General features: G+C 40.5%; 2 protein-coding genes across 4 annotated transcripts; one reads left to right on the top strand and one right to left on the bottom strand.

Moving 5' to 3' along the window:
- Window positions 1-4,331: 4,331 nt before the first annotated feature.
- Window positions 4,332-10,995, top strand: nfe2l2a (nfe2 like bZIP transcription factor 2a). Its single transcript, XM_031858361.1, has 5 exons — window positions 4,332-4,538; window positions 7,546-7,812; window positions 8,090-8,182; window positions 8,273-8,452; window positions 9,389-10,995. Exons 1-5 carry the CDS (start codon window positions 4,503-4,505, stop codon window positions 10,637-10,639), a joined length of 1,827 nt encoding a protein of 608 aa, XP_031714221.1. The 5' UTR covers window positions 4,332-4,502; the 3' UTR covers window positions 10,640-10,995.
- Window positions 5,100-18,824, bottom strand: hnrnpa3 (heterogeneous nuclear ribonucleoprotein A3). 3 transcript variants are annotated; one of them, XM_031858363.1, is made up of 11 exons: window positions 18,609-18,824; window positions 17,664-17,786; window positions 17,385-17,531; window positions 17,043-17,253; window positions 16,872-16,961; window positions 16,692-16,769; window positions 15,989-16,036; window positions 15,390-15,527; window positions 15,172-15,294; window positions 14,988-15,070; window positions 5,100-13,475 (listed from the first exon to the last, which is right to left on the bottom strand). In XM_031858363.1, exons 1-10 carry the CDS (start codon window positions 18,612-18,614, stop codon window positions 15,003-15,005), a joined length of 1,032 nt encoding a protein of 343 aa, XP_031714223.1. In that variant the 5' UTR covers window positions 18,615-18,824; the 3' UTR covers window positions 5,100-13,475; window positions 14,988-15,002. The 3 variants fall into 3 exon arrangements, with proteins under 3 accessions (XP_031714223.1, XP_031714224.1, XP_031714222.1); XM_031858364.1 differs by lacking the exon at window positions 5,100-13,475 and adding an exon at window positions 14,172-14,886; XM_031858362.1 differs by lacking the exon at window positions 5,100-13,475 and having other exon boundaries at window positions 14,172-15,070.
- Window positions 18,825-21,827: the final 3,003 nt, after the last annotated feature.

Genomic DNA, 21,827 nt, shown 5'->3' with positions numbered 1-21,827 from the left:
TGTGGACCGAACACGACAATCGTGTTTTATGTTTTTAATATCTCTCAATGTTTGGCTTTGAAACCAGAGAATTAGACAATTACACAGCTCGCATTCTCTTCATTCTGCACCCGAATGCACCATTTTAAGTATTTCCCACCATGCCTTGCGATAGACGACTGGTTGCATATTGTCCATTGACTGATGAGACTGGAATTCACAGTCACATAGTTGTTACAGACAAAATTAATTCAGCCCTTCTAGTATTACTACTTTAATATTCAAGAGGACTTCAAGTCGTGTACAACATTTATTTTGATAGTTAATAAACCTTCAGTATGTTAAAGTAAACTGAAGTTTACAAATAATACCTTTATCCAGTTTATAAAGTGGAGTAATGAAGTAATGCTTCTTACACTAAATGTCTGTTTTACCCTACACAGCCTCTTCACTAAAGCTGGCATTTTAACCCTGAGATGATAAATCTAGTTTTATACTAATCATTTATAATTGCATTGTCTACCACATCATTTTTTTTTATTCACAAAAACAGCATCATCATAATGTCAAAAGTCCTCATGTGTAATTTGTGACGTGGTTTAAAAACCAGAGTAACCTGAAACAATACGACTTCACTGTTTACCTCCTCACTCACCTGACTACTGTCTCCATATGGCACACAGCAGTGCTCTTTAAGTGATGATTTAACACTAAGTTAGAGTACAAAAATGACAAACAACAGTATTGTTACTTTAGAATACAAATGAACTTTGATTGAAACTTTAAAAAAAAAGAAAAAAAAAAAAAGACAGACTGTGAGAAGTGCTTAAAACAGAGAGAAACTTTATTTGTCAACAGTAATATTGCAAAAAACTTAAAAGTCCAGACGTGTGAAGGTTTATTTTGCACAGGATGAAGTATTAACTCCCAAAACAAAGTTCTGTAATGCACTGACTGCAAGCAATTAAGAGTCTAAGTGTAGCACAGAACTTTATTTGGAAAGCCAAAGTGCCACCTCATAGGATTGTCCTTGTGCTGAGCCTCATCCAACTTGGTGCTACTTTAACCTGCTGTAAGACACAAAAAACAAGGTGAACAGGACATCCACTTTGATTATATCTTTTTTCCATTGTATTGACTTTTGAAACATGGGGCTACAAGAGAGAAAATAGCAGATGTAGTTTATAAGACTTGTGAATAAGAAGTGGGTAAGACTTTTAGGACTTGGCCTACAGAAAGGCTCGCTGTTTGGTGGATACTCCTTAGTGTCAAACAGGTAAAGCAGGCCAGAGGAGTCTTTTTACACATGGTAAGTTCTCCACAAAAATAATGAAATGGTTAAATATCATTAGGGCATATGCAATAGTTGATCCTGTCAGACATCCAGCCTCAAATCATCCTAGAAGGCATTTACTTACCTCTTTACCCTTCACCATCTGGTTGGTTGCAAACTGCAGCAGTCCCTATATTAGCCGACATGGTTGAAGGTTCCACTAATGGTGATATCTTTAACTCCAGAGTATCACTCCTGCGCCAGTGTTTCATCGAGTCTACCTGTTGAGCTTTAACAACTCTCTGAACTGAACAGACTCAGGAAAAAACGAGCTATTCTCTTTACAATGTAGATGGACAGCAATGAGGGAAGTGCAGAAGGCCAGCTGAGCTCCAGCAGTATTAAGTTCTGTCAGTTTGAAGGTACTTCACGCACTTGCCGCTTCAACAGCAATCAAGTGACAGCAACTTCAGAAGTGCAAAAATAATGCAATAAAACAAATAGTGTCACGACTCAATCACGATCTTGACAATGATTTACACAGGAAGAAATGTGATAAAGTAACTTCTTCAAGCCATACTGTACCTGATAGGCTATAGGTGGTCGCAAGGGACCAGCTGCAATCCAACACGAGGGGCAAGTACTCTTGATGATAAAAAGCAGAAAGCGATCTGAGGATATTGCAGGCCGTGGCTGACTTCACAGTGCAAACGCCTGTTTTCACCGCGGTAGGTGTCCGTCTGCGGACTTGCAGTGCTCTAATCGTAAGGTGGCTACCGTCGCTTTTACCTTTTCCTCCCCCCAGTCCTGTGCAGTTCACTATATGCAGCTGGAAGAATGTCGACGTGGAGCTGCCAAACGTGAACGCGTGTTCATGAGCGCGCATGAGGAGGAGGAGGGGAGGGGGCAGGGGGAAGGGAGAAAAAAAGGGCTTTTTTAGTGTAATTTCACGCAGTGACACAGTGAGCTGCACTTTAGTGTGAGGTTCTTCACAGATAGGTGCTGCAGCCAGGGTTAAGTCTGTCTTATTACCTTGACATATTTCAAAAGACACTTAATTACATCTCGATCCGACCTCTTACTTTCGCTGATGTGTCAGCATGGTTCAAATGTAATTCACTTTTATGAGTCTTAACAACTTTCTGCAATAGCAGTCGCCTAATCATTGAAGTTACAACAATAGCAGTTAATGCAGCAAGATTACATTCCTGCATGCCTGTCTGCAATGAGAGAAGTAGGTCAATCAGATCCGTTATAGCCTGGGTTGATATTGACACATGTCAAAAACAATCTTTTCTCATACTAGTTAAGATGAAGCTAAACAAATCTAACCTTACCGATGCATCATTAACCATACTTCAGCCAAAGATACACTGTTAGAAAATGCTTTCTTGACATTTGAATGTTCTTGAAGCTCATTAATGTGGGGCATATTATACTAACTGTGTGGAATAAGTATTCAGACCCATTACTTAAGTACAATTAGTAATACCACAGTGTAATAATACTCTACACTGCATCACATTTAAATTAATCATACTATAAGCCTAATCAGCCTATAAAACAGCCTAAATGTAGGCTAGTGGGGGGAAAAGGAGAATATTTCCATCTGTAATGTAATAGAAATATGGCTTTAAATGAAAATAGTCAAGTACAAGTAGGTACCTCAAAATTGTACTTTCGTACATTTCAGTGCAGTACTTGAGTAAATAAGACAATATATATGTAAATAGTTATTTTCACCACTGGTGTACACCTCATTCAGTTTCTAATCACTTTACGTTAGGCTACTCTTTATTATTTTAATATCATCATGCCTGCCGTATTGTAGTTTATTTGGTTATGTCTCTAGTTGGCTGCTTTAATAAATAACATTGTCACAGTTTATTATTGTCAGTATATCAATATAAGCCAAACAAATAAACATGTACCAAAGTCAGTGTCGGAAAGAAATTATATTTAATGATGTACTGTAGCCTGCGTCAGTGCAGTGGTGAGGTAGCCTCACTTAAAATCCTTTCCCTTAATGAGTACTGTCATTTCAGGCTTCAGCTACTTCTACTCTACATTTCAAAAAGGAAATATGATTTGTTTTATTCCACTACATTTTTTTAACAGCTATAATTATTAGTGACTTTTCAGATTTAGATTTTGTACAAAAGCCAATGAAACACAATGCATTGCTATAGATAAAACTAACCCCAAAAGTGTTAGTGTTAGCAGTTAAAATGAGCTCCACCTCAACCTACAGTACAAGTAATACAAGTACAAGTACTGCTTGCATGTCAATGCATCAAACACTGTGATCCAACAATGTAAGAATATGCACTGACAGGGACCATTTAGCATCATGATTACTTTTGGTGTAGATAGCTTACTTAAGTTGGCTCCATTCTGTTCCTAATGTTTACTGAAGTTCAATTGTAAGTGCAGGAATATAACTTGCAGATGTTGTTGTTTCTTTAAATAAACAATCTAAATGCTTCTTCCACCACTGACCAAAGCCCACATTTGTCTCCTTAAAGCTTTGTGACAATCTCCCAGCCATCAGTGGATGACTTCAGTGTTTCCACGGGGACATTAGGGCCCCAGGGCCTCCAGCTCCACACTGGGAACCCTAACCAGCAGGGGGCGTTATGCACCAATCAAAACTCTTCTGATGGCGGAGTTAAAATAGAAACGATTATGTTATTTTTACTTTCATATATAGGTCTGCATATAAACTGGCCTACATATAAACTGGCTTTTTGGCATCTAGAAATGGTGACACTCAGAAGATTAAGTGTAACTTGTTGTGACTTTAATAGTTTTCAGACAACCAGTGCTGGTTTGTTTTATCATGTTGATTCATTTCCAATCACGTTTACACGCTCGTCTTTAAGATTTATTACAAATTGAACGTGCACATATATATATATATGTTGTGCATCGTGTTTTTATTTTGTAACCAGTGTTTTCAGGCCTCCATCAGCTCGACCTAGCGGGCTTCACGCGCATGCACACGCGCAGTTCTCCCCGCCTCATAGGCCGGTGTGAGGGGGACGATCCCGGCGCCGCCGGTCAGTGGGCAGGGCCATCACTTCCGTGATGTTCATTAGATTCAAAGGAGGCAATGTTTCTCTCCGCTCAGCTGCGACGACGGACTCTATCTGCTTTGGACCTCTCGCCATTTTTATCTGCCATCCGAAGGGAATAACACACACATTTACCAATCATAAGGCGTGTCTTTACGGCCAGCCAGCTTTCCAGGATGATAGAAATGGAGATGATGCATTCCAGTCAACAGGTAAATAGAGAATGTATTCAAAGTGATCGCTGGACATTGACGGCTAACTGCCTTTCACACGCTTCTAAAAGCACAATAGTTCAGGTGAACTTTTTTTAATGTTCGCTATAGCAAATTGGACAATACGCAGTGACAACCTGGTTATTGCGCAGTTAAGAGGTTATAATGTAGAAATAGCAGCTGGGGGAAAAGATCACACATAATACACCGTGGGCCTGGCTTTCTTTAGTTATAGACATATTAAGGTTGCTCCTCAATACAGCTTTCACTTTTGCAAGTCATTCACATGTGACGTTTGCCTCGGCAAGATACATAACCAGGAAAAATAATATTAAAAACTAGGCTGCCATCTTAGTGTTGGAGCTGTTACTTCGACTAAAATAACAATGTATCTTTAACTTGTCTGGTAATCTATGAATCTCGTGAGCCTATTTCTCGTAACTGTCCAGCCCCCCCTTCCTTCTTCATCAAAGCATGTGATAGGCTACCATATCTGATATAGACAAGCCTGTAACCGTGGTGAATCATTTATCTAGGCCAGACTTTTGCCTCAGTGTTTGCTTGTTTGTTTTTTTTTCAATGTATTTTGACATGTTAAAGAACCACAACTATAGGCTACTTGTTATTGGTCGTACACACTGAATAAGATGTTTGAATATGGGATTATTTCTCATGTGATACATCTTAAGTGTTTGGTTAAATCTGTCATAAGTGAAGGGTCAGTGGAAGCCCACGGTTGACTGATGAGGGTCAAAAGGGCTGCTCTGGAACATGTGCTGCTGTGTTTCATCATCCTCGGTTAAGGGTGGATGTCCACCGAGTTGAGGGGAAAGAAGCTGTAATAAACCACTGGAGTCAGGTCCCCTTTGAGGCCCTTGTTTAAGATGAAGAAGGGTAAATGAGCAACCCACAGCATGAACACTTTGTATCGCTCCTCTGTCAACCAGTCTGATAGCCAGAGGGGCCACTAGCTCTTAGCTCTGTTTGTTTTCAAAGTGTGTCTATATGTGTTGTTTAATATGTGTGTTATAATTTGTCTGGTGTCTGATCTCTATGTTGAGTCATTATTTTAAACTAAAGGCCTGTTGTTTGTCTGGCATAGCTGTGTATTGTGTGGCAGAGAGGTCCGGGAAATTGTATGAGCCAGTTTCCTTGTTCTGGTGCCAATTCAGGTCTTGTGACAGCGATAGCCATGTTGTTGATACCAAGCAGATAACCTGATCTTACAGACCTTATACATTTACACAGTCGATTTGGCATCAATCGGACTACAAAACCAGCGAGTTTGGTTATTCAATATGTAAATGCTAAATTAATCAGTGACAGTGAAAGTGCTTATTGAACTTCCCTGTATAACCGACAGCCATTACATTGTTCTACAAGGAACCTGCTTGACTTGTCAGATGAGTTTGTAGTGTGTGACAAACAGACATGAATGTGGTTTATTAGTTTGGAAAACATGGATGACCAGATGTCCCACTTAGACACTTTAGGCTAGTTCCTCATTCCTTCAGAAGCCATAATGGCTGGTTGTGTGCTGCTCACCCCTCACTCCGTTATAGCAGGCAGCCTGACTGACGTGTCGTCCTTCAGCGGTCATGCGTCTGATGCAACATTGAGTCAAAGATGGTTAGTGGGTTCTTATTTTTCAGTGCTACAACTGTAGTCAGAAAAACGGTGTCAACAAGGTTTTGGGAATATATTTAGATGCTTGTTTGCTATTGTTGTGAGTTCATGAAGATTTACCACATACTCCATTTCCTTTGAATATAAAAAAATCAAAAGAAGGGAATATTATTATGCAGTGTTTCTCCTTTGTTCCACATCCTCTTTATTGTGTATTATTCTGCTTTGTGCTTTATTTCCCTTCAGGTCCTTCTTTGCTTCCCCCTAGCTATGTCTGTCTGGCCATCTTGATTACAAGCATTAAAGTGCCTTTCCCATAAGTTCAGTTTACACACAAATTTGAGGAACAAACACACAAGTCACATGCTCAGACATGTTCTTGTGAACCAGTGTCTTGGGTTTATGCAACATCCCTGAGCCTTGAGAAATGGTTTCCTTCTGTAAACACTTTCTGTGTAAAATAGCCAAGGAAGAGAGCAGCAGAGTTTATCTTTGCTCATTCTTGTTTAAAAAAGGCAAAAACATTCAGACCAGTGTAGTGGAAATCTACAGGAAAGGCTGTGTCTAACGTTCTGTATTGTCAGCAGCTTAATAAGAACTCAATATACTAAATGTAGGACAGAATAATGTGTGCAGTGTTGTGACAGAATACGCTGAGGTCAGGTATCCATAGTTGTGGTTGTTTACGTGAAGATACTGTCGCAGGAAGGAAAACAAGGAAACGAGGTCTGTACCCAGCAACAGATCTACGGCCTTTTATCCGGTATTGTGTTTGTTTGTACCTCCCTAAAGGAATATTACTGTGTTGTCATTTGAAAACAATAAAGAACACATTTCCCAGAACCGTGGTTCTATAAAGAGGATGTGGAACAAAGGAGAAACACTGCATAATAATATTCCCTTGCTTAAAAACAACAACAGATACTTTAACCTTTAACTTCCTGATTCAATATGACATGAATGTTTGTGATTGAACTTATTTAGAGAACTAATCATGAGGTCACTTGTGCAAAAACTTGACTGAGATTGTGCCCTCTTTGTGAGTTTGAACGAGACCCATGAATTCACACCTCGATGTAATGAGATGGGTAATGATCGCTTCCCTTGGAAAGAGTATCAAGTGAGGATACGTGACTTCTGCTGGCGTGTGGCGGCAGGAGAAAGAGAGAAGTGCATCTATTATTCATGAGGCTTCTCCCTCTCGACTTTAGTGCCAGTGCTGTTGTCAGTGAATGGATACTGAGGGACAGGGTGTGGCAGGTGCAGCAGCCACGCTTCACAGCGGGGCGCTCTCTTCCTTACTCCAGTGCTGCTCACGGTCTCGCTGCAGCACAGCATGGCTCACAACTCACCAAACTGATTTGCGGCTCTCTTTTTCTAGGACATGGATCTGATCGACATCTTGTGGAAGCAGGACATTGATCTCGGCGCCAGGCGTGAGGTGTTTGACTACAACCACCGTCAGAAAGAACACGAGCTGCGGAGGCAGCGGGAGCTAGAGGAAGAGAAGAGGCAGCATCTGGACCGGGAGCAGGAGAAGGCCCTGCTGGCACAGCTACAGCTCGACGAGGAAACGGGAGAGTACATGCCCCGCCTGCCACCCAGCACCCCACTGCAGTCGGTCGTCACACCTCTAGAGGTTACACAGGTACTGCACGCGGCCGTCATTACTCATGTCAGAGGTGGACCACTCCCACTTCTTTTGATAGGCTGCGGCTGTGTCGTAGCTAGGTAACCACTCGTCCTGTGTAATTACTGAAACACAGGTGGCTCTGTAGTTTTGCATCGGCGTATCCTGCTCTAGGAGCTACTCTACAGAGACATAAGTTCTATAAATATAAATGTATTCGCTGTTTTTAAAAGATGGTGTGCCACAAAGGACGAAAGATGGTAAAGTCTAACATGTATTTGAACCTTTCTTGCAGGATGTCAGCTTCACAGAAGAGAACGATGATGCCATGTCATTTGACGAATGTCTGCAGCTACTGGCTGAGACATTTCCTGTAGAGGAAGCTGAGGTAATAACATTGAATTACACATAGCTGGCAGCCTTCAACAACTGTCTTATTCTTGTGTAAAACTGTCATATTCTTGTGTTTGTCTGACAGAACACCTCCGTTTGCCTGGACACAACTGCTGTTTCAGCACCCATGATGTCCCCCGAGCAGCCGTCTCTGCCGCCAGTCACCCTCTCCCCAGGTCCACTACCACCATCACCACCACCACAGAGGATGTCCCCAGATTTGGAGCAGGCCTGGATGGAGCTTTTGTCCCTCCCTGAGCTGCAGGTATAATACACGGATTCTACCACATCAATGGCTTGGTGTTTTACTCAAAAAATGCATCAATGGGGCAGGAGCCCGGCATTAGAGGACAAACACCTTTTTGTTGCTCTGTGAGAATGGGGTCTCATACATGTGAGACAGGTGCAACTGGCCCATTCCACTGTGGTTAGCTTACATTTCTGAGACTTTTTAGACAGGTGGGTGTTCCAAGAGGCGATGCAGTATCTATAATCATCGAGCAGACGTCTTGGTCAGAGAGGGTGTTGCAGTAAAACCTCTACTTTCTGGCATCAATGTTAAGATTTGTGCACAGTAGTTTCTCAGTAGCTGCCTTCTTGGTTTTGTTTTGAGGCAGCTCGTATTTGCATTAGCTAATGGGTGGAGCCGTGTGCTTTTGTTGCCTTGACCTCTCACTGTGGGCTGGACTACAGTCCTAACCTTACAGCTTACATAGCGTTGCATTAGTTAGCTGCTGATAAGACTTTAAATTGTAAAAAAAAAAAAAAGAAAAAAAAAAGGAGGTTCTTGTTAGCTGCTTTGTAAAGATTATGTGGTCGCTTAACTTTTCAGCAACTGCAAGCTGGGAGATTGGTATTGGTGATTTCTGATCTATTTCAACAACTAGATATTTATTTGGTCTTGTGCTGCACCCAGCTCTACCAGCATTGTCTGTGAAATAGTCACTTGAACAAACACATTACTAAAAGCTCCAGGAATGAAACCTTGTGGTTTAGATAATAATAGATAAGTAAGTATGTCGATGAGTCAGTCATCACAATGTGACACAGACCATGTTTTTGAAGAAACTGAAGGTGTATGTATGAGCACATAAATATACATGCACCCACAGCATCACTCTCATCTTGGATTTTAAACTAAACTTGTACTGTAATATGTTCATTGTGTTCACTTTAATGGTTCTTTATCTTTTTCTTCTAGGAATGCCTGAGCATGCAAATGGAAGACACACTGGAGACCACAACTTATCCTCTTCCAAACAGCCCTGAAGTGCAGAATCCAAACTACACCTTTTACCCCATGAATCACACAGACGGGGAAACAAGCACTTTAGATGTTTGTCCTGCACCGTTTATGAATACATTCGATGGCTCTGTTCCCAGCATGGTCCCACCAGACAATCCCAGCCAGATGAAGGAGAAAGCTCCTCAGTTAAACGCTAACTTCACCGCAGAAAGTTTCTGCGACATGTTTTACCCCAACGCCGTTCTGGAAGAAAGCAGTGGCCTTGAAGGAAATGGAAGTAACGCCGTGTCTGATATCCCAAACAAGCTTCCCTTCACACCAGTGGACCTTTACAGCCTCTCGTCTGGAGATGCGTTTGACAGAGGAAAACATAATCTGATGGCAGAAATGCCAGACTCAGATTCAGGAATCTCTTCAAACACGAGCCCAACCGCTAGTTCACCTGGGAAGTCTTTGCATGGAGACGAGTCCTTTGGTTACAGCGATTCAGACATGGAGGAGATGGACAACAACCCCGGCAGTGTTGAATCTGACTACACTGACATGTTCTCACTAAATTTCCAACCTGATCATATTCAGTCGGCAATTTATATATCTGCAGCGACAGGGCAGCCACAGCAGCAGCAGGAAAAGAATCCCAAACAATACAAGACCGACCCGGCAGAGGAGAACGGCCACAACAGCACCCCCTTCACCAAAGACAAGCAGAAGAAACGCTCGGAAAAGCGTCTCTCCAGAGACGAGCAGAGGGCCAAGGCCCTCAAAATCCCGTTCACCGTTGACATGATTATCAATCTGCCTGTTGACGACTTCAACGAGATGATGTCGAAGCACCAACTGAACGAGGCCCAGCTGGCCCTGGTCAGAGACATACGCCGCCGCGGCAAGAACAAGGTGGCTGCCCAGAACTGCCGCAAACGCAAGATGGAGAACATAGTGGGTCTCGAGAGCAACCTGGACTCGCTGAAGGATGACAAGGACCGTCTGCTGAGCGAGAAGAGCCAGAACATCACAAACCTGAAGGAAATGAAGAAGGAACTCAACAGCTTGTACCTGGAGGTCTTCAGCATGTTGAGGGACGAGAAGGGGAACTCCTACTCCCCCTCCGACTACTCCCTCCAGCAGTCGACGGACGGCAGTGTCTTTCTAGTTCCTCGCATCAAAAAGACTTTCAAGAGCGAGGACAACCTCCTATCTCCCTTGTAATATGGTACTGCATTATCATAGTAATACTATGCAATAACTTTCTAGTTGTTCAGCTTTAAAGCATTAGTAGCTCTGCAGAACTATTGTATAGTTTTTGCGCACTTCTCTTGAATGTTGGAATATTTTTGATATTTTAGTTCTTTTGTACTCAGATTCTTTAACCGATATTGTTTGTAAATATAAACATTACTTTCTTATGAGATTACTGTATGTGTGTATATATTGTATATATCATATTTCTGATTGTTTCAATCATTGTTCCTCATATTTTATAACTGTCCCTGTATGATTTGCTGCCCAAGCTCTTTTATAAAATCCTGACTTCTGTGCTTTTCAATAAAGTATTCCTACAGCTATACGGCCTCTTATTTACTGAAAGAACATTGTGTGTAGTACTCTGGCCCGCAACAGATTGATGCCAGATGGATGTACAGTATAGTCAAAGGCACCATTACATAACTTACCACGTGTTCAAGTCAGTTCTTGACATGAAGGCTCTACTAAAGGGCTTACAAAGAAGTAAAGAAAAGAAATACCGTACCGAAACAAAAGCCTTAAACCACTTTTACAATCTGCTTGCTTTATTTGCGCAAGCTTGTTTGTACAGTAACCTAAATCTTTTAATACGGCATAACTCCCTTCGAAAAAGAAATCACACCCAGTGCATTCATTATGTCACACAACAAAGAGTACAATTGTCGAGCTACAGTAAGTATGCTCAGTGGGAAACCATGCATGACAACTTGACAATGGTCCAAACCGGACAAGCATATACAAAGGTGAAGCGCCACGCAATCAGTATATGCTCTCCGTGCACTTTCCCCACACAAACACTACCTTTGAACACCAAGCCCATTTTCTGCTCTCACGACAAACTGTCAGAGGGTGTGTGTGGCGAACTAAACTGGCGAGAGACTCATGGAATCAAATACACATTAAGAACAGTTATATTTTACAAAAATAAATACAAATATTTACAGCTCTGTATATTGTTTCAGAAATAAAACAGTCCAAGTCATGGAAAATATCTTTATTTAAGAGCACAAGAAACACTGAACATATCTTACTGTTTGGCAAACATCGTTTATTGACACTGGTGTGTTTTTGCACCACTTTATTCTGTGTAATAGAGTCGGTCGTTCTACATTCCCCTGCAGAAACACTATCCTTCAACCGATTGAGAAACATATCGGCTGGCATTGTTTCTCCATTTTTCCGACTGAGTAGGCCTGACCTGTGTTGAACCCTAACATGAATATGAATACTTTCAAATGCAATAGAGTTTACAGAAGGTAATCAAGGATTATTTCGGTTTTTTCATGGGGGTCATTTTACAACCACTGACAGAGTGCGACATGTTTGCCACGGACATACGTAAGTTTAAAACGAATGTTAGATGTGCATCAATCTCAAAGATGTTACATTATCCAAAATGTAAATGTATTCTTTTATTAAGATGTGTAATTGGGAATGCATGTTTAAATTTACCATGTTGAATCACTTCCTGTAAAACTGGCACATCTTCAAGAACAGGAATTACAAACAGTAGAGTCTGGAGTTATTATTGTTCAACATATTTTGAATGGATGCGTTGGACAGAATGTCTGCACTTAATGGAAAATGTTTAGCTTTTGAAAAGTCATCTATGCTTACACTTCTTGGACAGAGTGCCAACTAAATACTCATATACTAAATACTCTACATATATTGTGTTTGTCATACCACTGTTGGTTAGTTTCAAGTTGTGATCACAGCACCTCTCTTTGATACGGTTTCCATATGTTCATGCGACTGCCTTTCAAGTAAATACATATATTTTGTTTCTTTCTTTGGGGAGATTATGTTGAGGTTTCATGTTGCATTATAAAAGTGCATATTAACACTAATTTTTACATTATACTTATATCACCTCCAATTGCTGCTCTATGAAAGTTACTTGCATATTATGACATTGTTTTGCTTATTTGCACTAGACTGACAAGGACCTTATTTGCATACATATCAACACTGTGCGACACAAGTGATGGCTTGACATTCGTATATAAACTCAGTGACCACTTTATTAGGTACCTATATACAATCTAATGCAATCCGATACAACTGTTGTGCCATTAAATCTACTTTTATGAAGCTTATAATGTTCTTTTTTAAAACTGTCATAAAGTGGTTATTTAACTTATGTTTTAACACTGAGGTTATAGTTAGTAGTTGTGTTACTGGACTACGGCAGCCTTCAGTGTATGTAATACGGAGGACAAAAACGCACCACACAAAAGCACGTCTCAATATAATATTGTCCGTTACAACACCACTATTAACTATTAACTCAGTAATAAACATGTAATTGAATATACACACCTCTAACAATGTAAAAATAAATAAATAACTCAACTTTGAATTGAGTCAACGGCAGAAATTTCTGGCATACCTGCTGTATTAAATTGTAATACATTGTATTGGTGTGCCTAATGAAGCAGCCACTGGGTGTAAATACTGTTTCACTGTTTCAGAGCATGGCAATTTCTTTCCACCTCTGTGTTTCATCACTGTCAACTTTATCAAGACTCTCTGACATGGAAACATATTTTGCTTTCAAGGTATTCCAGTCAGTGTGTTGAAGGTCTCAGGCTCATTCTGGTCAAAGTAATACTGGATGTCATCCTGCTTGGCTTACCTTAAAAGAACCCTTGCACCTCGTATAATCACCATGTGCACTGTAAGATTACAATATGATCAGCCTTGGATAATATTTTGAAAAAGTCTTACCCATCCAGAACCTTCCATGTTATCAGGTCTCTACAGATTTTCAGCAAGAAGAGAATGCCTCTTTCCACATCTGCAAATCAAGCAAAGTGGTTACTCTTACCTGCTTCATCTTCTTAAGTCAGCCTTTTGTGAAATACTCACTCCCTTTTCTTGTTAATGTCTGAACTCTAGCACTTGCGGGTAAAACTGCAGTATCTCTGACTCAACGGGATCTCCAATGTGTCCAGGAACTAGTCTTTCTTCGCCAGCACCAGCTGCTGGAGGTCTTTAGCTAGCCTTGAAAGAGATAGATGCTCACTACCAGGAACGACACTGCAAGCTTCCTCCATGGGCGTTGTGCTCGATGCTGCCTTCTCCCTTCTCTCTCAAAATGCTGACTGGTCCACTGTGCTGGGGCTGAAGGCGTCCTGTCTGACAGTCATCTGCAATCTTCCACACTAGCGATGCTGAGGGCCCAACTGCAGGTGCTTGTGGCTGTTATAATCCTATTCGCTCAACACTAGTTGTATGTAATGGTGTATGGACCTTTGCCCAAGGACTACCCAAAACTCCCTTGTCATGGACTCTTCTTGTACAAGTATGTATGTATATATATATATATATATATATATATATATATATATACACACACATACACTATGCTCCCAAAAGGAGGAGGGAGTTCTGGACAGGCTGATTTTCTAAACTTCACAGTTACAATATGCAAGCAACAGATATTCAAGAACTCATTTGATCTTTTTCTGAACCAATGACGCACTGAACCTCATGTTACTTTACTAAACAATTTTATTCAGTCTTTTTCTTCTAATCAAAATATTCGAACAATCTAGAATTCTGTTTTCTGGCAACAGGAAGAGTGAGGGATTCCCTTGATTCTAATCCAGAGTTCTTGTATTTGATGACACTGGTACTACGAAGGATTTACATAATGTGCTTCACATACAAAATTAAAATACACTTGACACTTGCAATTGGGCAATCATAATATCTTCAAAAAAAACAAAAAAAACAAAAACAAATTGAAATTCTAGCTCATTTGAGGGCCTGATTTAACTAGGCTATATGACAAAAACCAGGTTAAAAGACAAAAGATTAAATTTACCAGAAGAAAACTAACCCATGTATAAAAAAAGAAAAGAAAAATAAGATATTGAGAACTGATTTCAAAGAACAAAAAAAAAAAAAAAAAAAAAAGTACTCTTTACCTCTGATACCATAGGCACAATACACACACTTCAGACGCACAAAAGGTAAAATAGCTGGGTAGAGAAACATCTATCACAATTAGGGAAGAGTATCATCTGAACTCATGTCTTGTGTTTACAGTCCTTCTTCCATAAACTTCTCCGATTTAGCTGCAGTAATGTCTGACTTGTGTTCCTCTAATGCTCTCAGATGACTGCCTCAAAGTAACCTGCAGCTTTTCCTGACAATTCCTTTCCTTTGCTCACCTCCTCGCCTCTCCTGCTAAGAACTGAAGCCTGTTGAATGGATACAGGATAGAACAAATAGTTATTCTGCACTTTCAAGGGCTCACTCTGTACTGTGCTACGAGGGTGGTGTGGAACTGAATGCAACTTACCAAAACATGAAATAATTAATATCGCCGTGAGCCATAGCCGCCACCTCCACCGCCGCCGCCGCTGCCACCAGAGCCATAGCCACCTGCAGTTAAGGATTGGTCACCGCCAAATACGTTGGATACTCTTCAGGAGAAATTGTGATGTTATGTCACTGGATGTAGCATTTTAGAGGGTAATACTCACCGCCATAGGGTCCTCCTCCACCCGAGTTTCTGCCACCATAGTTGTTTCCCTTCATGGGTCCATAGTTGGACTGTTGTCCACTATAATTTCCAAAGTCATTGTAATTTCCACCTCCTCCATATCCTGAAGATGCAAGCGTCATGTATTTAAGGCAAGTCCTGATTTTAGGTGTCTGAGACTGCATGTTTACAATGGGTTACATCGAGCACTTGTTTTACCTCCGTCATTGCCTCCGTAACCTCCATCACAGCTGCCACCAAATCCACCACCCTGGTTGCCGTACCCTGGACCACCACCTCCATAGCCCCCTCGGCCCCCTCCATAACCTGGTCCTCCACCATAATTTCCTCCTGGACCTGTAGCAGTGAACATACCAAACGTACAACTTAACCTTATTTAGAACAGTGAAATGAATAGCTCACGAGTGGTATTAACAGAACACTGTTGTAAAGCATTTTCTAAAGATGCGACACAATTGTTGTGCAAGTTGTTCTGCTTCTAGCCGGAGGAGGAGCGGCAGCTGCAGGGGGCTGAGCTCCACACACAGCAAAGCCAGATCTGGGTCAATCTGTGGTGGGCTGGTCGCTGAAGGCCCCACTGGACTCTGAGCTGAAGCAGTTTCTGGTGAACCTGCATGATTTCATCTGATTTTGACCCGGTGGCACTGATGACAAGCATCAAGAGTAACTATATAGAAATAGCCAATCTTCTCGCTGATGGTCTTGTTTATGTTGGTCATATAGATGCATCAGTATTTAATCGAGACGGTTTTATAACAAGTTAAAAGTTCATCACAGTAACGTTTATAGGAGCTCACCATTGTCAAAATCATCTCCATAACCACCTCGCCCTCCACCATAGTCACCTAAAAAACAAGGGTGAGATATATTAGGCATTCAAAATGTGACCAATTTGTTGTATACTTGAAGCCTTGTCACGGATGACACCATGTCCACACTAATGTAGGTTCATGTGATAAACAATCTCTCTCTCTGCTCTGGCCTGTAGTCCACCCTAAGGCAACATTTTCAGAAGGGTGGATGACAAAGAATATCGATAATACTTACATGTCAACAATATACAAACATGACAATGCATTTCTGCATAGCAGCGATGTTAGAAAAACCCATTTCTGTCACCTCGGACTTACTTTGCATGTCTGTTGTCTTACAACTGCATGAGGAAATCAACACTGTTTATATACTCCTATTGTCTGACAGCAGATCTCCTCAATTGAGAGCTAAAACACAAAGTAAGTGCTCACAGAACGTTGGAGGCAACAGAACAGAGCTTATCCCTCCCTAGATCAAGCTGATTTACCGATTTTACCAGATGGCCATGCACCATTTAGTCGTTTACTGACACTTGAAAAATTGGAAAGAAGAGGTGCAACCATTTTACTTTCTTTAGAGTGTCAATCCTGCAACCCCTATTGACATGTAAACATCACTATCAAATGCTCCTACATTAGTATGTTGAAGGCTGGAGGCACTTTCCTCAAGGATGCAAGTACTACTCACCTCGACCGAAGTTGCCGCCACCGCCACCTCCAAAATTACTTCCTCTCCCCATGAAGTTTCCAGATCCTCCACTCCTGCCTGATATATACAAAGGTGACATTTTAGAGCCGTTTACATCAACGAACTGACTGCAAACAGTTTGTACAAAATTGGTCACTCTACATTTTATGGTGTGCTTACCCCTGTCAGTGGACATAGCACTCATTTCCTGTTTTGAGAGCGCTTTTCTGACCTCACAATTGTGGAAGTTGATTGTGTGGAATTTCTGGGCTTTAAGGGAAAAAAAAAACACACACTTACATACCATTGCTTAATGTTTACTAACAACTACGCTGAGGTCTAAACACATACCAACAATTTTGTCTACAGTGTCGTGGTCTTCAAAGGAGACAAAGCAGAATCCTCTCTTCTTGCCAGTGGAGCGTTCCTCCATGATGTCAATGCATTCAATCTTTCCATATTTCTCAAAATGCTCCCGAATGTGAAACTCCTCCGTGTCCTCCTTGATACCACCGACAAAGATCTTTTTCACTGTCAGATGGGCTCCTGGTTTGTTGGAGTCCTGAAACAGAGCGGTTCAATGAGTGCACGCGCACACACACACACACACACACACACACACACACACACACACACACACACCGAACATTAACATCGCCGAGGTCTCTGCCTTCAGGTCTGGGATTTGTTTACCTCTCTGGACACGGCCCTCTTGGGTTCTACAACCCGGCCATCTACTTTATGGGGCCTTGCTTTCATGGCTTCGTCCACTTCCTCTACTGCTGCATATGTCACAAAGCCAAACCCTCTTGATCGCTTGCTGTTGGGGTCCCTCATCACCTATAAGCAACAACACGATGCACAATGGGAGTGAGAACAGTTTAACTGGACTGCAGCTATGTTTATAACGTTATTACGTTGTTTATGATTATCTGAGGCCATTTTGCCACAGATTACAATACAAATACGTACAACGCAGTCCGTGAGAATCCCCCATTGTTCGAAATGGGCCCGTAAACTCTCCTCGGTGGTTTCAAAGCTCAGACCTCCAATAAACAGCTTTCTGAGCTGCTCGGGCTCTTTAGCTTCACGGTCCTAAAAAAAGCAAAACAAAAACATAAATATAATTACAGTTGTGAATAGTGTTACTGGGAATGTAGTTGAGGAAACCTACAGCACGGTTACAGAACAGTGTGCTCTTACAGATTGATAAATTCATAATGTCAGCAACTACATCGTAATGACAGTCTAACGTTAGATTGTAACGTTTCTCGTTGTAGCGCAAGACTAAGCTAATGGTAAAATGCATTGTCGTGTAAAAGTAGGCAGACAAATAAACCCAGAGCATGGACAATAAATACTATGGCTACATTATATATATATATATATATATATATATATATATATATATATTAAATTATATGGAAAAAGATATTCGTCAGGCTGAGGCCCGCATTCCATTACAACCATAGCTGGACTACTCCAGCTTTGACAGCTAGCGTTAGCGTTAGCGTTAGCTTACTTCACGAATGCTGCAGGTTCATTGTGTAATTACCAACAAAAGCCACCAATTATCCATCTACTGTACCGATTAATGTGGGTGTAAGGGAACCGAGCAACAATGCTCAGTCAACAGTCAAAGTGAAACAATAACCCAATAAAGAGCTCTCCAGTTGTGACACCACCTAGCTTAACTGTAACACTACCGTATTGTAATTTTGACAACCGTTAGCTTAGCTTAGCCACAACGTTAGCTACCGTTAACAGCGCTGAATCATGAGCGGCGTTAAAGCTACAGAGAAGATACACATTACAATACAACACCGGGCGTTCCCTCGTCAAAGTTACAATTATTAGTAGCTTAATTGCATTTTACAAAAAACAGTACATTATATGCAACATTTGCGAGCACTTCACCTCCATTTTGCAGACGTCCACAGCCGCCGATCTGATCACGTGAGCAGGAAATCGATGTGGTCGTAGGTCCGTCCTAGATTACAATCATCACATTTAAACTATAGCACGTGGAAGCTACTGTTGTTCATGCGTGCATGTGATGGTAAAACATTCTATGTAAATAAAGCATTGTTTATTTCTTCTTTCTTAGCACACTTTGTCCCTTTTTGCTGCCTGGATTCCTGCAATGAAGAAGAAAAAGAAGATTATTTGCGCCATCTACTGGTTAAACAGGGACACGTCTTGACAGAGCAAAGTAATGTTTATCCAATCCCTGAATTGTTTGGGCAGACCTTAAAGTGACTGGGACATTGCATTTAAAAGAGACAGACCTAGGTGAGTCCTGTCAATTTAAATCATACAAGGGATGTAAAATACAAACACTGTGGGGTTCTATAGACCTGAAGTAATACAATTTGGTGCCGCTCAATGTTCAATAATTGAGACTGCTGGGTGTGTTTTTAATTTGATGGCAATTTAAAATCTTTAATGATCACATCATGTTTGTGTTACTATGCAACCGATCATTTAATAAGTTCCTGTTCGGTGTTGGTGACCTACCTTTTGAGACCGATGTTTCAAATACAAATGTGTATCAATAGCCTAAACCTGAATAATCAAGCCCAAATACAAATATAGAAGCTAATAGAGTATCAACTGTAAAATAAAGTGGATGTCTTATGAGCCAGCTGGACAGCAAAAGTGGCTAAAGCTGAAATTAAGGTCTAATTGACAGTAAACACAATTGTTCAAAAACCCAAATGCATTTAAACTGATTTATTTGGGTGTTTCAATTAGTAGAATACGTGACTTGTAAAACTGTCACGTCTTACTAGGGTGAGTGAGACTAGTGCCCTTTCTGCAGAGCCTGATTCACCTGTTAGGGGGCCCCATGGCAAAAATGTCCCCTCTGCACAATATGTATGTACACTGGTACCTCAATATTTCCATTAAGTTTTGTGCAACCAGTATTCCTGCGCTAGAAAAATATTTAGTTTGTGGTTATTTGATTTCCTCAAATTTGTAGGGATGTGCAACATTTAAAGACAATACAAACAAAACGCTCTTAAAACTATATTATATATATACAAATGGCCCCTCTACATAGACAGAATCAAGGTGTGAGAACGGTCTCTGGGACATTGTGCAGGGAAATTGAGCCATATACTGTGTCTGTTTGCAATGTTCCAATGTTTGGCACATGCCAGTGTGATTTTTAAAAATAAACTCCTTGCCTCATAATTATTCAATGCTGTAAGTGATTCAGCTGATCACGAGACTTTGCAGTTACAATGTGAGTTTATTTCTATAATCAGAACAGTTGGGTCTATGTTTCCAGTTTTAACACAGCAATCATTATTTGTATTTGTTGGTGTTCAAGTTAAGGCAGCTTACGGATGTAGTACTAATACAAAAGGCTAGAGAGTCACAGAGTTGATGGCGTATCACATTCTGCAAAATACTATTTATTTGCAAGCTGAAAAGTTGAAAAAAGTGTTGCATATTCACTGAAGTGCTATTCTGTCATATTGTAAGGAGTTTTTTTTTGTTTATCTCTGTTAGTAGCATCATCTCAAGCAGCACTCTCATTGTGAACTTCCATGAACACGTTCATTCATTATTGTATATTGGCATGATGTTACACATTAAGCAGAAATTTCTCAAACCAAATGGCCTCCAAGCACGCATAAAAGTGTTCCCGATATTCAAGTTATATTCAGCTTTTGAAACATGACATCTGTGTTTTCAGTTCAAGTCAGATCTCTCTGACAAGAATACTTGATCGGACAAGCGTGATCTATGAGCCAAATGATACAAGCCTTGTTGAAGCTGACCAGCATCCAAATATATGACTGTTTTATGGTTCATACAATGTCTGTCATTAACTTTATTGTTGTGTGTGAGGAAAATACAGCCCCAATAAAAAGGGTAATGTTTTTCTGACACTGTTAATGATGAGTATTTATGATCAGTCCATAGTTCAAATTCAAGACAGTCTGGGGTTTGCTCCCTTTATTCCACTGCAGTTACTGTAAGAGATAATGGGGACATTAGGATTTTAATGCTAGCAAATAGTTGAGCAGAAATTTCTCTGTTGCTCCTACAAATATGAGTAAATCACAGGCAAATTACCGTTTATACAGTAAATCTTTCCTTAATTAAACTCCTAATGAGGAATTGGTAACATTATTTCTACTCCTGAGCATATACAGTAGGTTTATTGAAAGAAGTAATACTAATATCCCATTTTTTTATTGTTTTACATATTTATTTTTGATGCCCTGCCATGTGGGAACCTGTGAAAAAACCCATCTTCCTCTTTGAAAATTGATCCCTGTTGGACCATTTGAGGATGGTGATGGTATTTCCAACAATAATGGGCAATATATTATCTGTATATTTGCAGTGGATGCATGTTCAGACCAATGGTACACTTAGCATCAGAGGCCTGTGTGAGCTACTGTTGTTGAAGCAGAGCAGATGGTTGAGATGTATTTCCAAATGTCATGGGGGAGATTTTTCTATGTCTGTATTGGAATGAGCAAGAGTTACAACCCAAACAAGCATTAGAATGCATTTTGGAGTCATGCAACAAAAACTCTGCATACCACATTCTGTCTGAGAACTGATCTGATGGTCATGATGCTGTAGCTTTGTCTCTGCGATTACTTGTATTTCAATTTAAATTAGCATTTGACCAATTATTTCCATGTATACACAAACTTAAGCTCCAGACAGCTGATGTTTTCCTGACACTTTAGGCTAAAAATCACTGATTTTGGCAATAAAGCTATAATGTGTTGATGCGTCGTAGTTTTTTCGTTCACCCGTCAGTGTCGGCAACACACACCACAATATTTACCTCACAACAGTCATATATAGTTGCTGTGCATTGAATAATTAACATCAATACATTCATGTTTTACATGCAATAACTGTAAACTCCCTAACAATGTATAAACTAATAATAATTAGCTCAATCTTGCCAAAATGCAGCATAAAGTACAAATACTGCGTACATGTTCATGTATAGTGATAATCAAATAATATATAATTAATATATAATAGATGTCACACTGCCAGGGGCCTTTACTTTTCATACTTAAGTATATATTTCTGATACCTTTACTGAGATAACTCTTTAAAATGATTAAATTAAGACCGAAATCACAGGACGTC

The sequence above is a fragment of the Anarrhichthys ocellatus genome, unplaced genomic scaffold, assembly GCF_004355925.1.
Source record: "Anarrhichthys ocellatus isolate YVR2014 unplaced genomic scaffold, GSC_Weel_1.0 scaffold20, whole genome shotgun sequence".
Lineage (NCBI taxonomy): Eukaryota > Metazoa > Chordata > Actinopteri > Perciformes > Anarhichadidae > Anarrhichthys > Anarrhichthys ocellatus.
The sequence above is the reverse complement of the archived record's forward strand: the minus strand, read 5'-3'. Positions and strand labels throughout refer to the sequence as shown.

What these genes read in the sequence shown, in the direction of transcription:
- nfe2l2a (XM_031858361.1), top strand. Translation starts at nt 4,503, where the DNA reads ATGATAGAAATGGAGATGATGCATTCCAGTCAACAG. An exon ending in CACCTCTAGAGGTTACACAG is followed by an intron (nt 7,813 to 8,089) that starts GTACTGCACGCG and finishes CCTTTCTTGCAG; the next exon opens with GATGTCAGCTTCACAGAAGA. An exon ending in TTCCTGTAGAGGAAGCTGAG is followed by an intron (nt 8,183 to 8,272) that starts GTAATAACATTG and finishes TTTGTCTGACAG; the next exon opens with AACACCTCCGTTTGCCTGGA.
- hnrnpa3 (XM_031858363.1), bottom strand. An exon ending in TGGCGGCAACTTCGGTCGAG is followed by an intron (nt 16,037 to 16,691) that starts GTGAGTAGTACT and finishes CTTGTTTTTTAG; the next exon opens with GTGACTATGGTGGAGGGCGA. An exon ending in TGGAGGAGGACCCTATGGCG is followed by an intron (nt 15,071 to 15,171) that starts GTGAGTATTACC and finishes CCTTAACTGCAG; the next exon opens with GTGGCTATGGCTCTGGTGGC.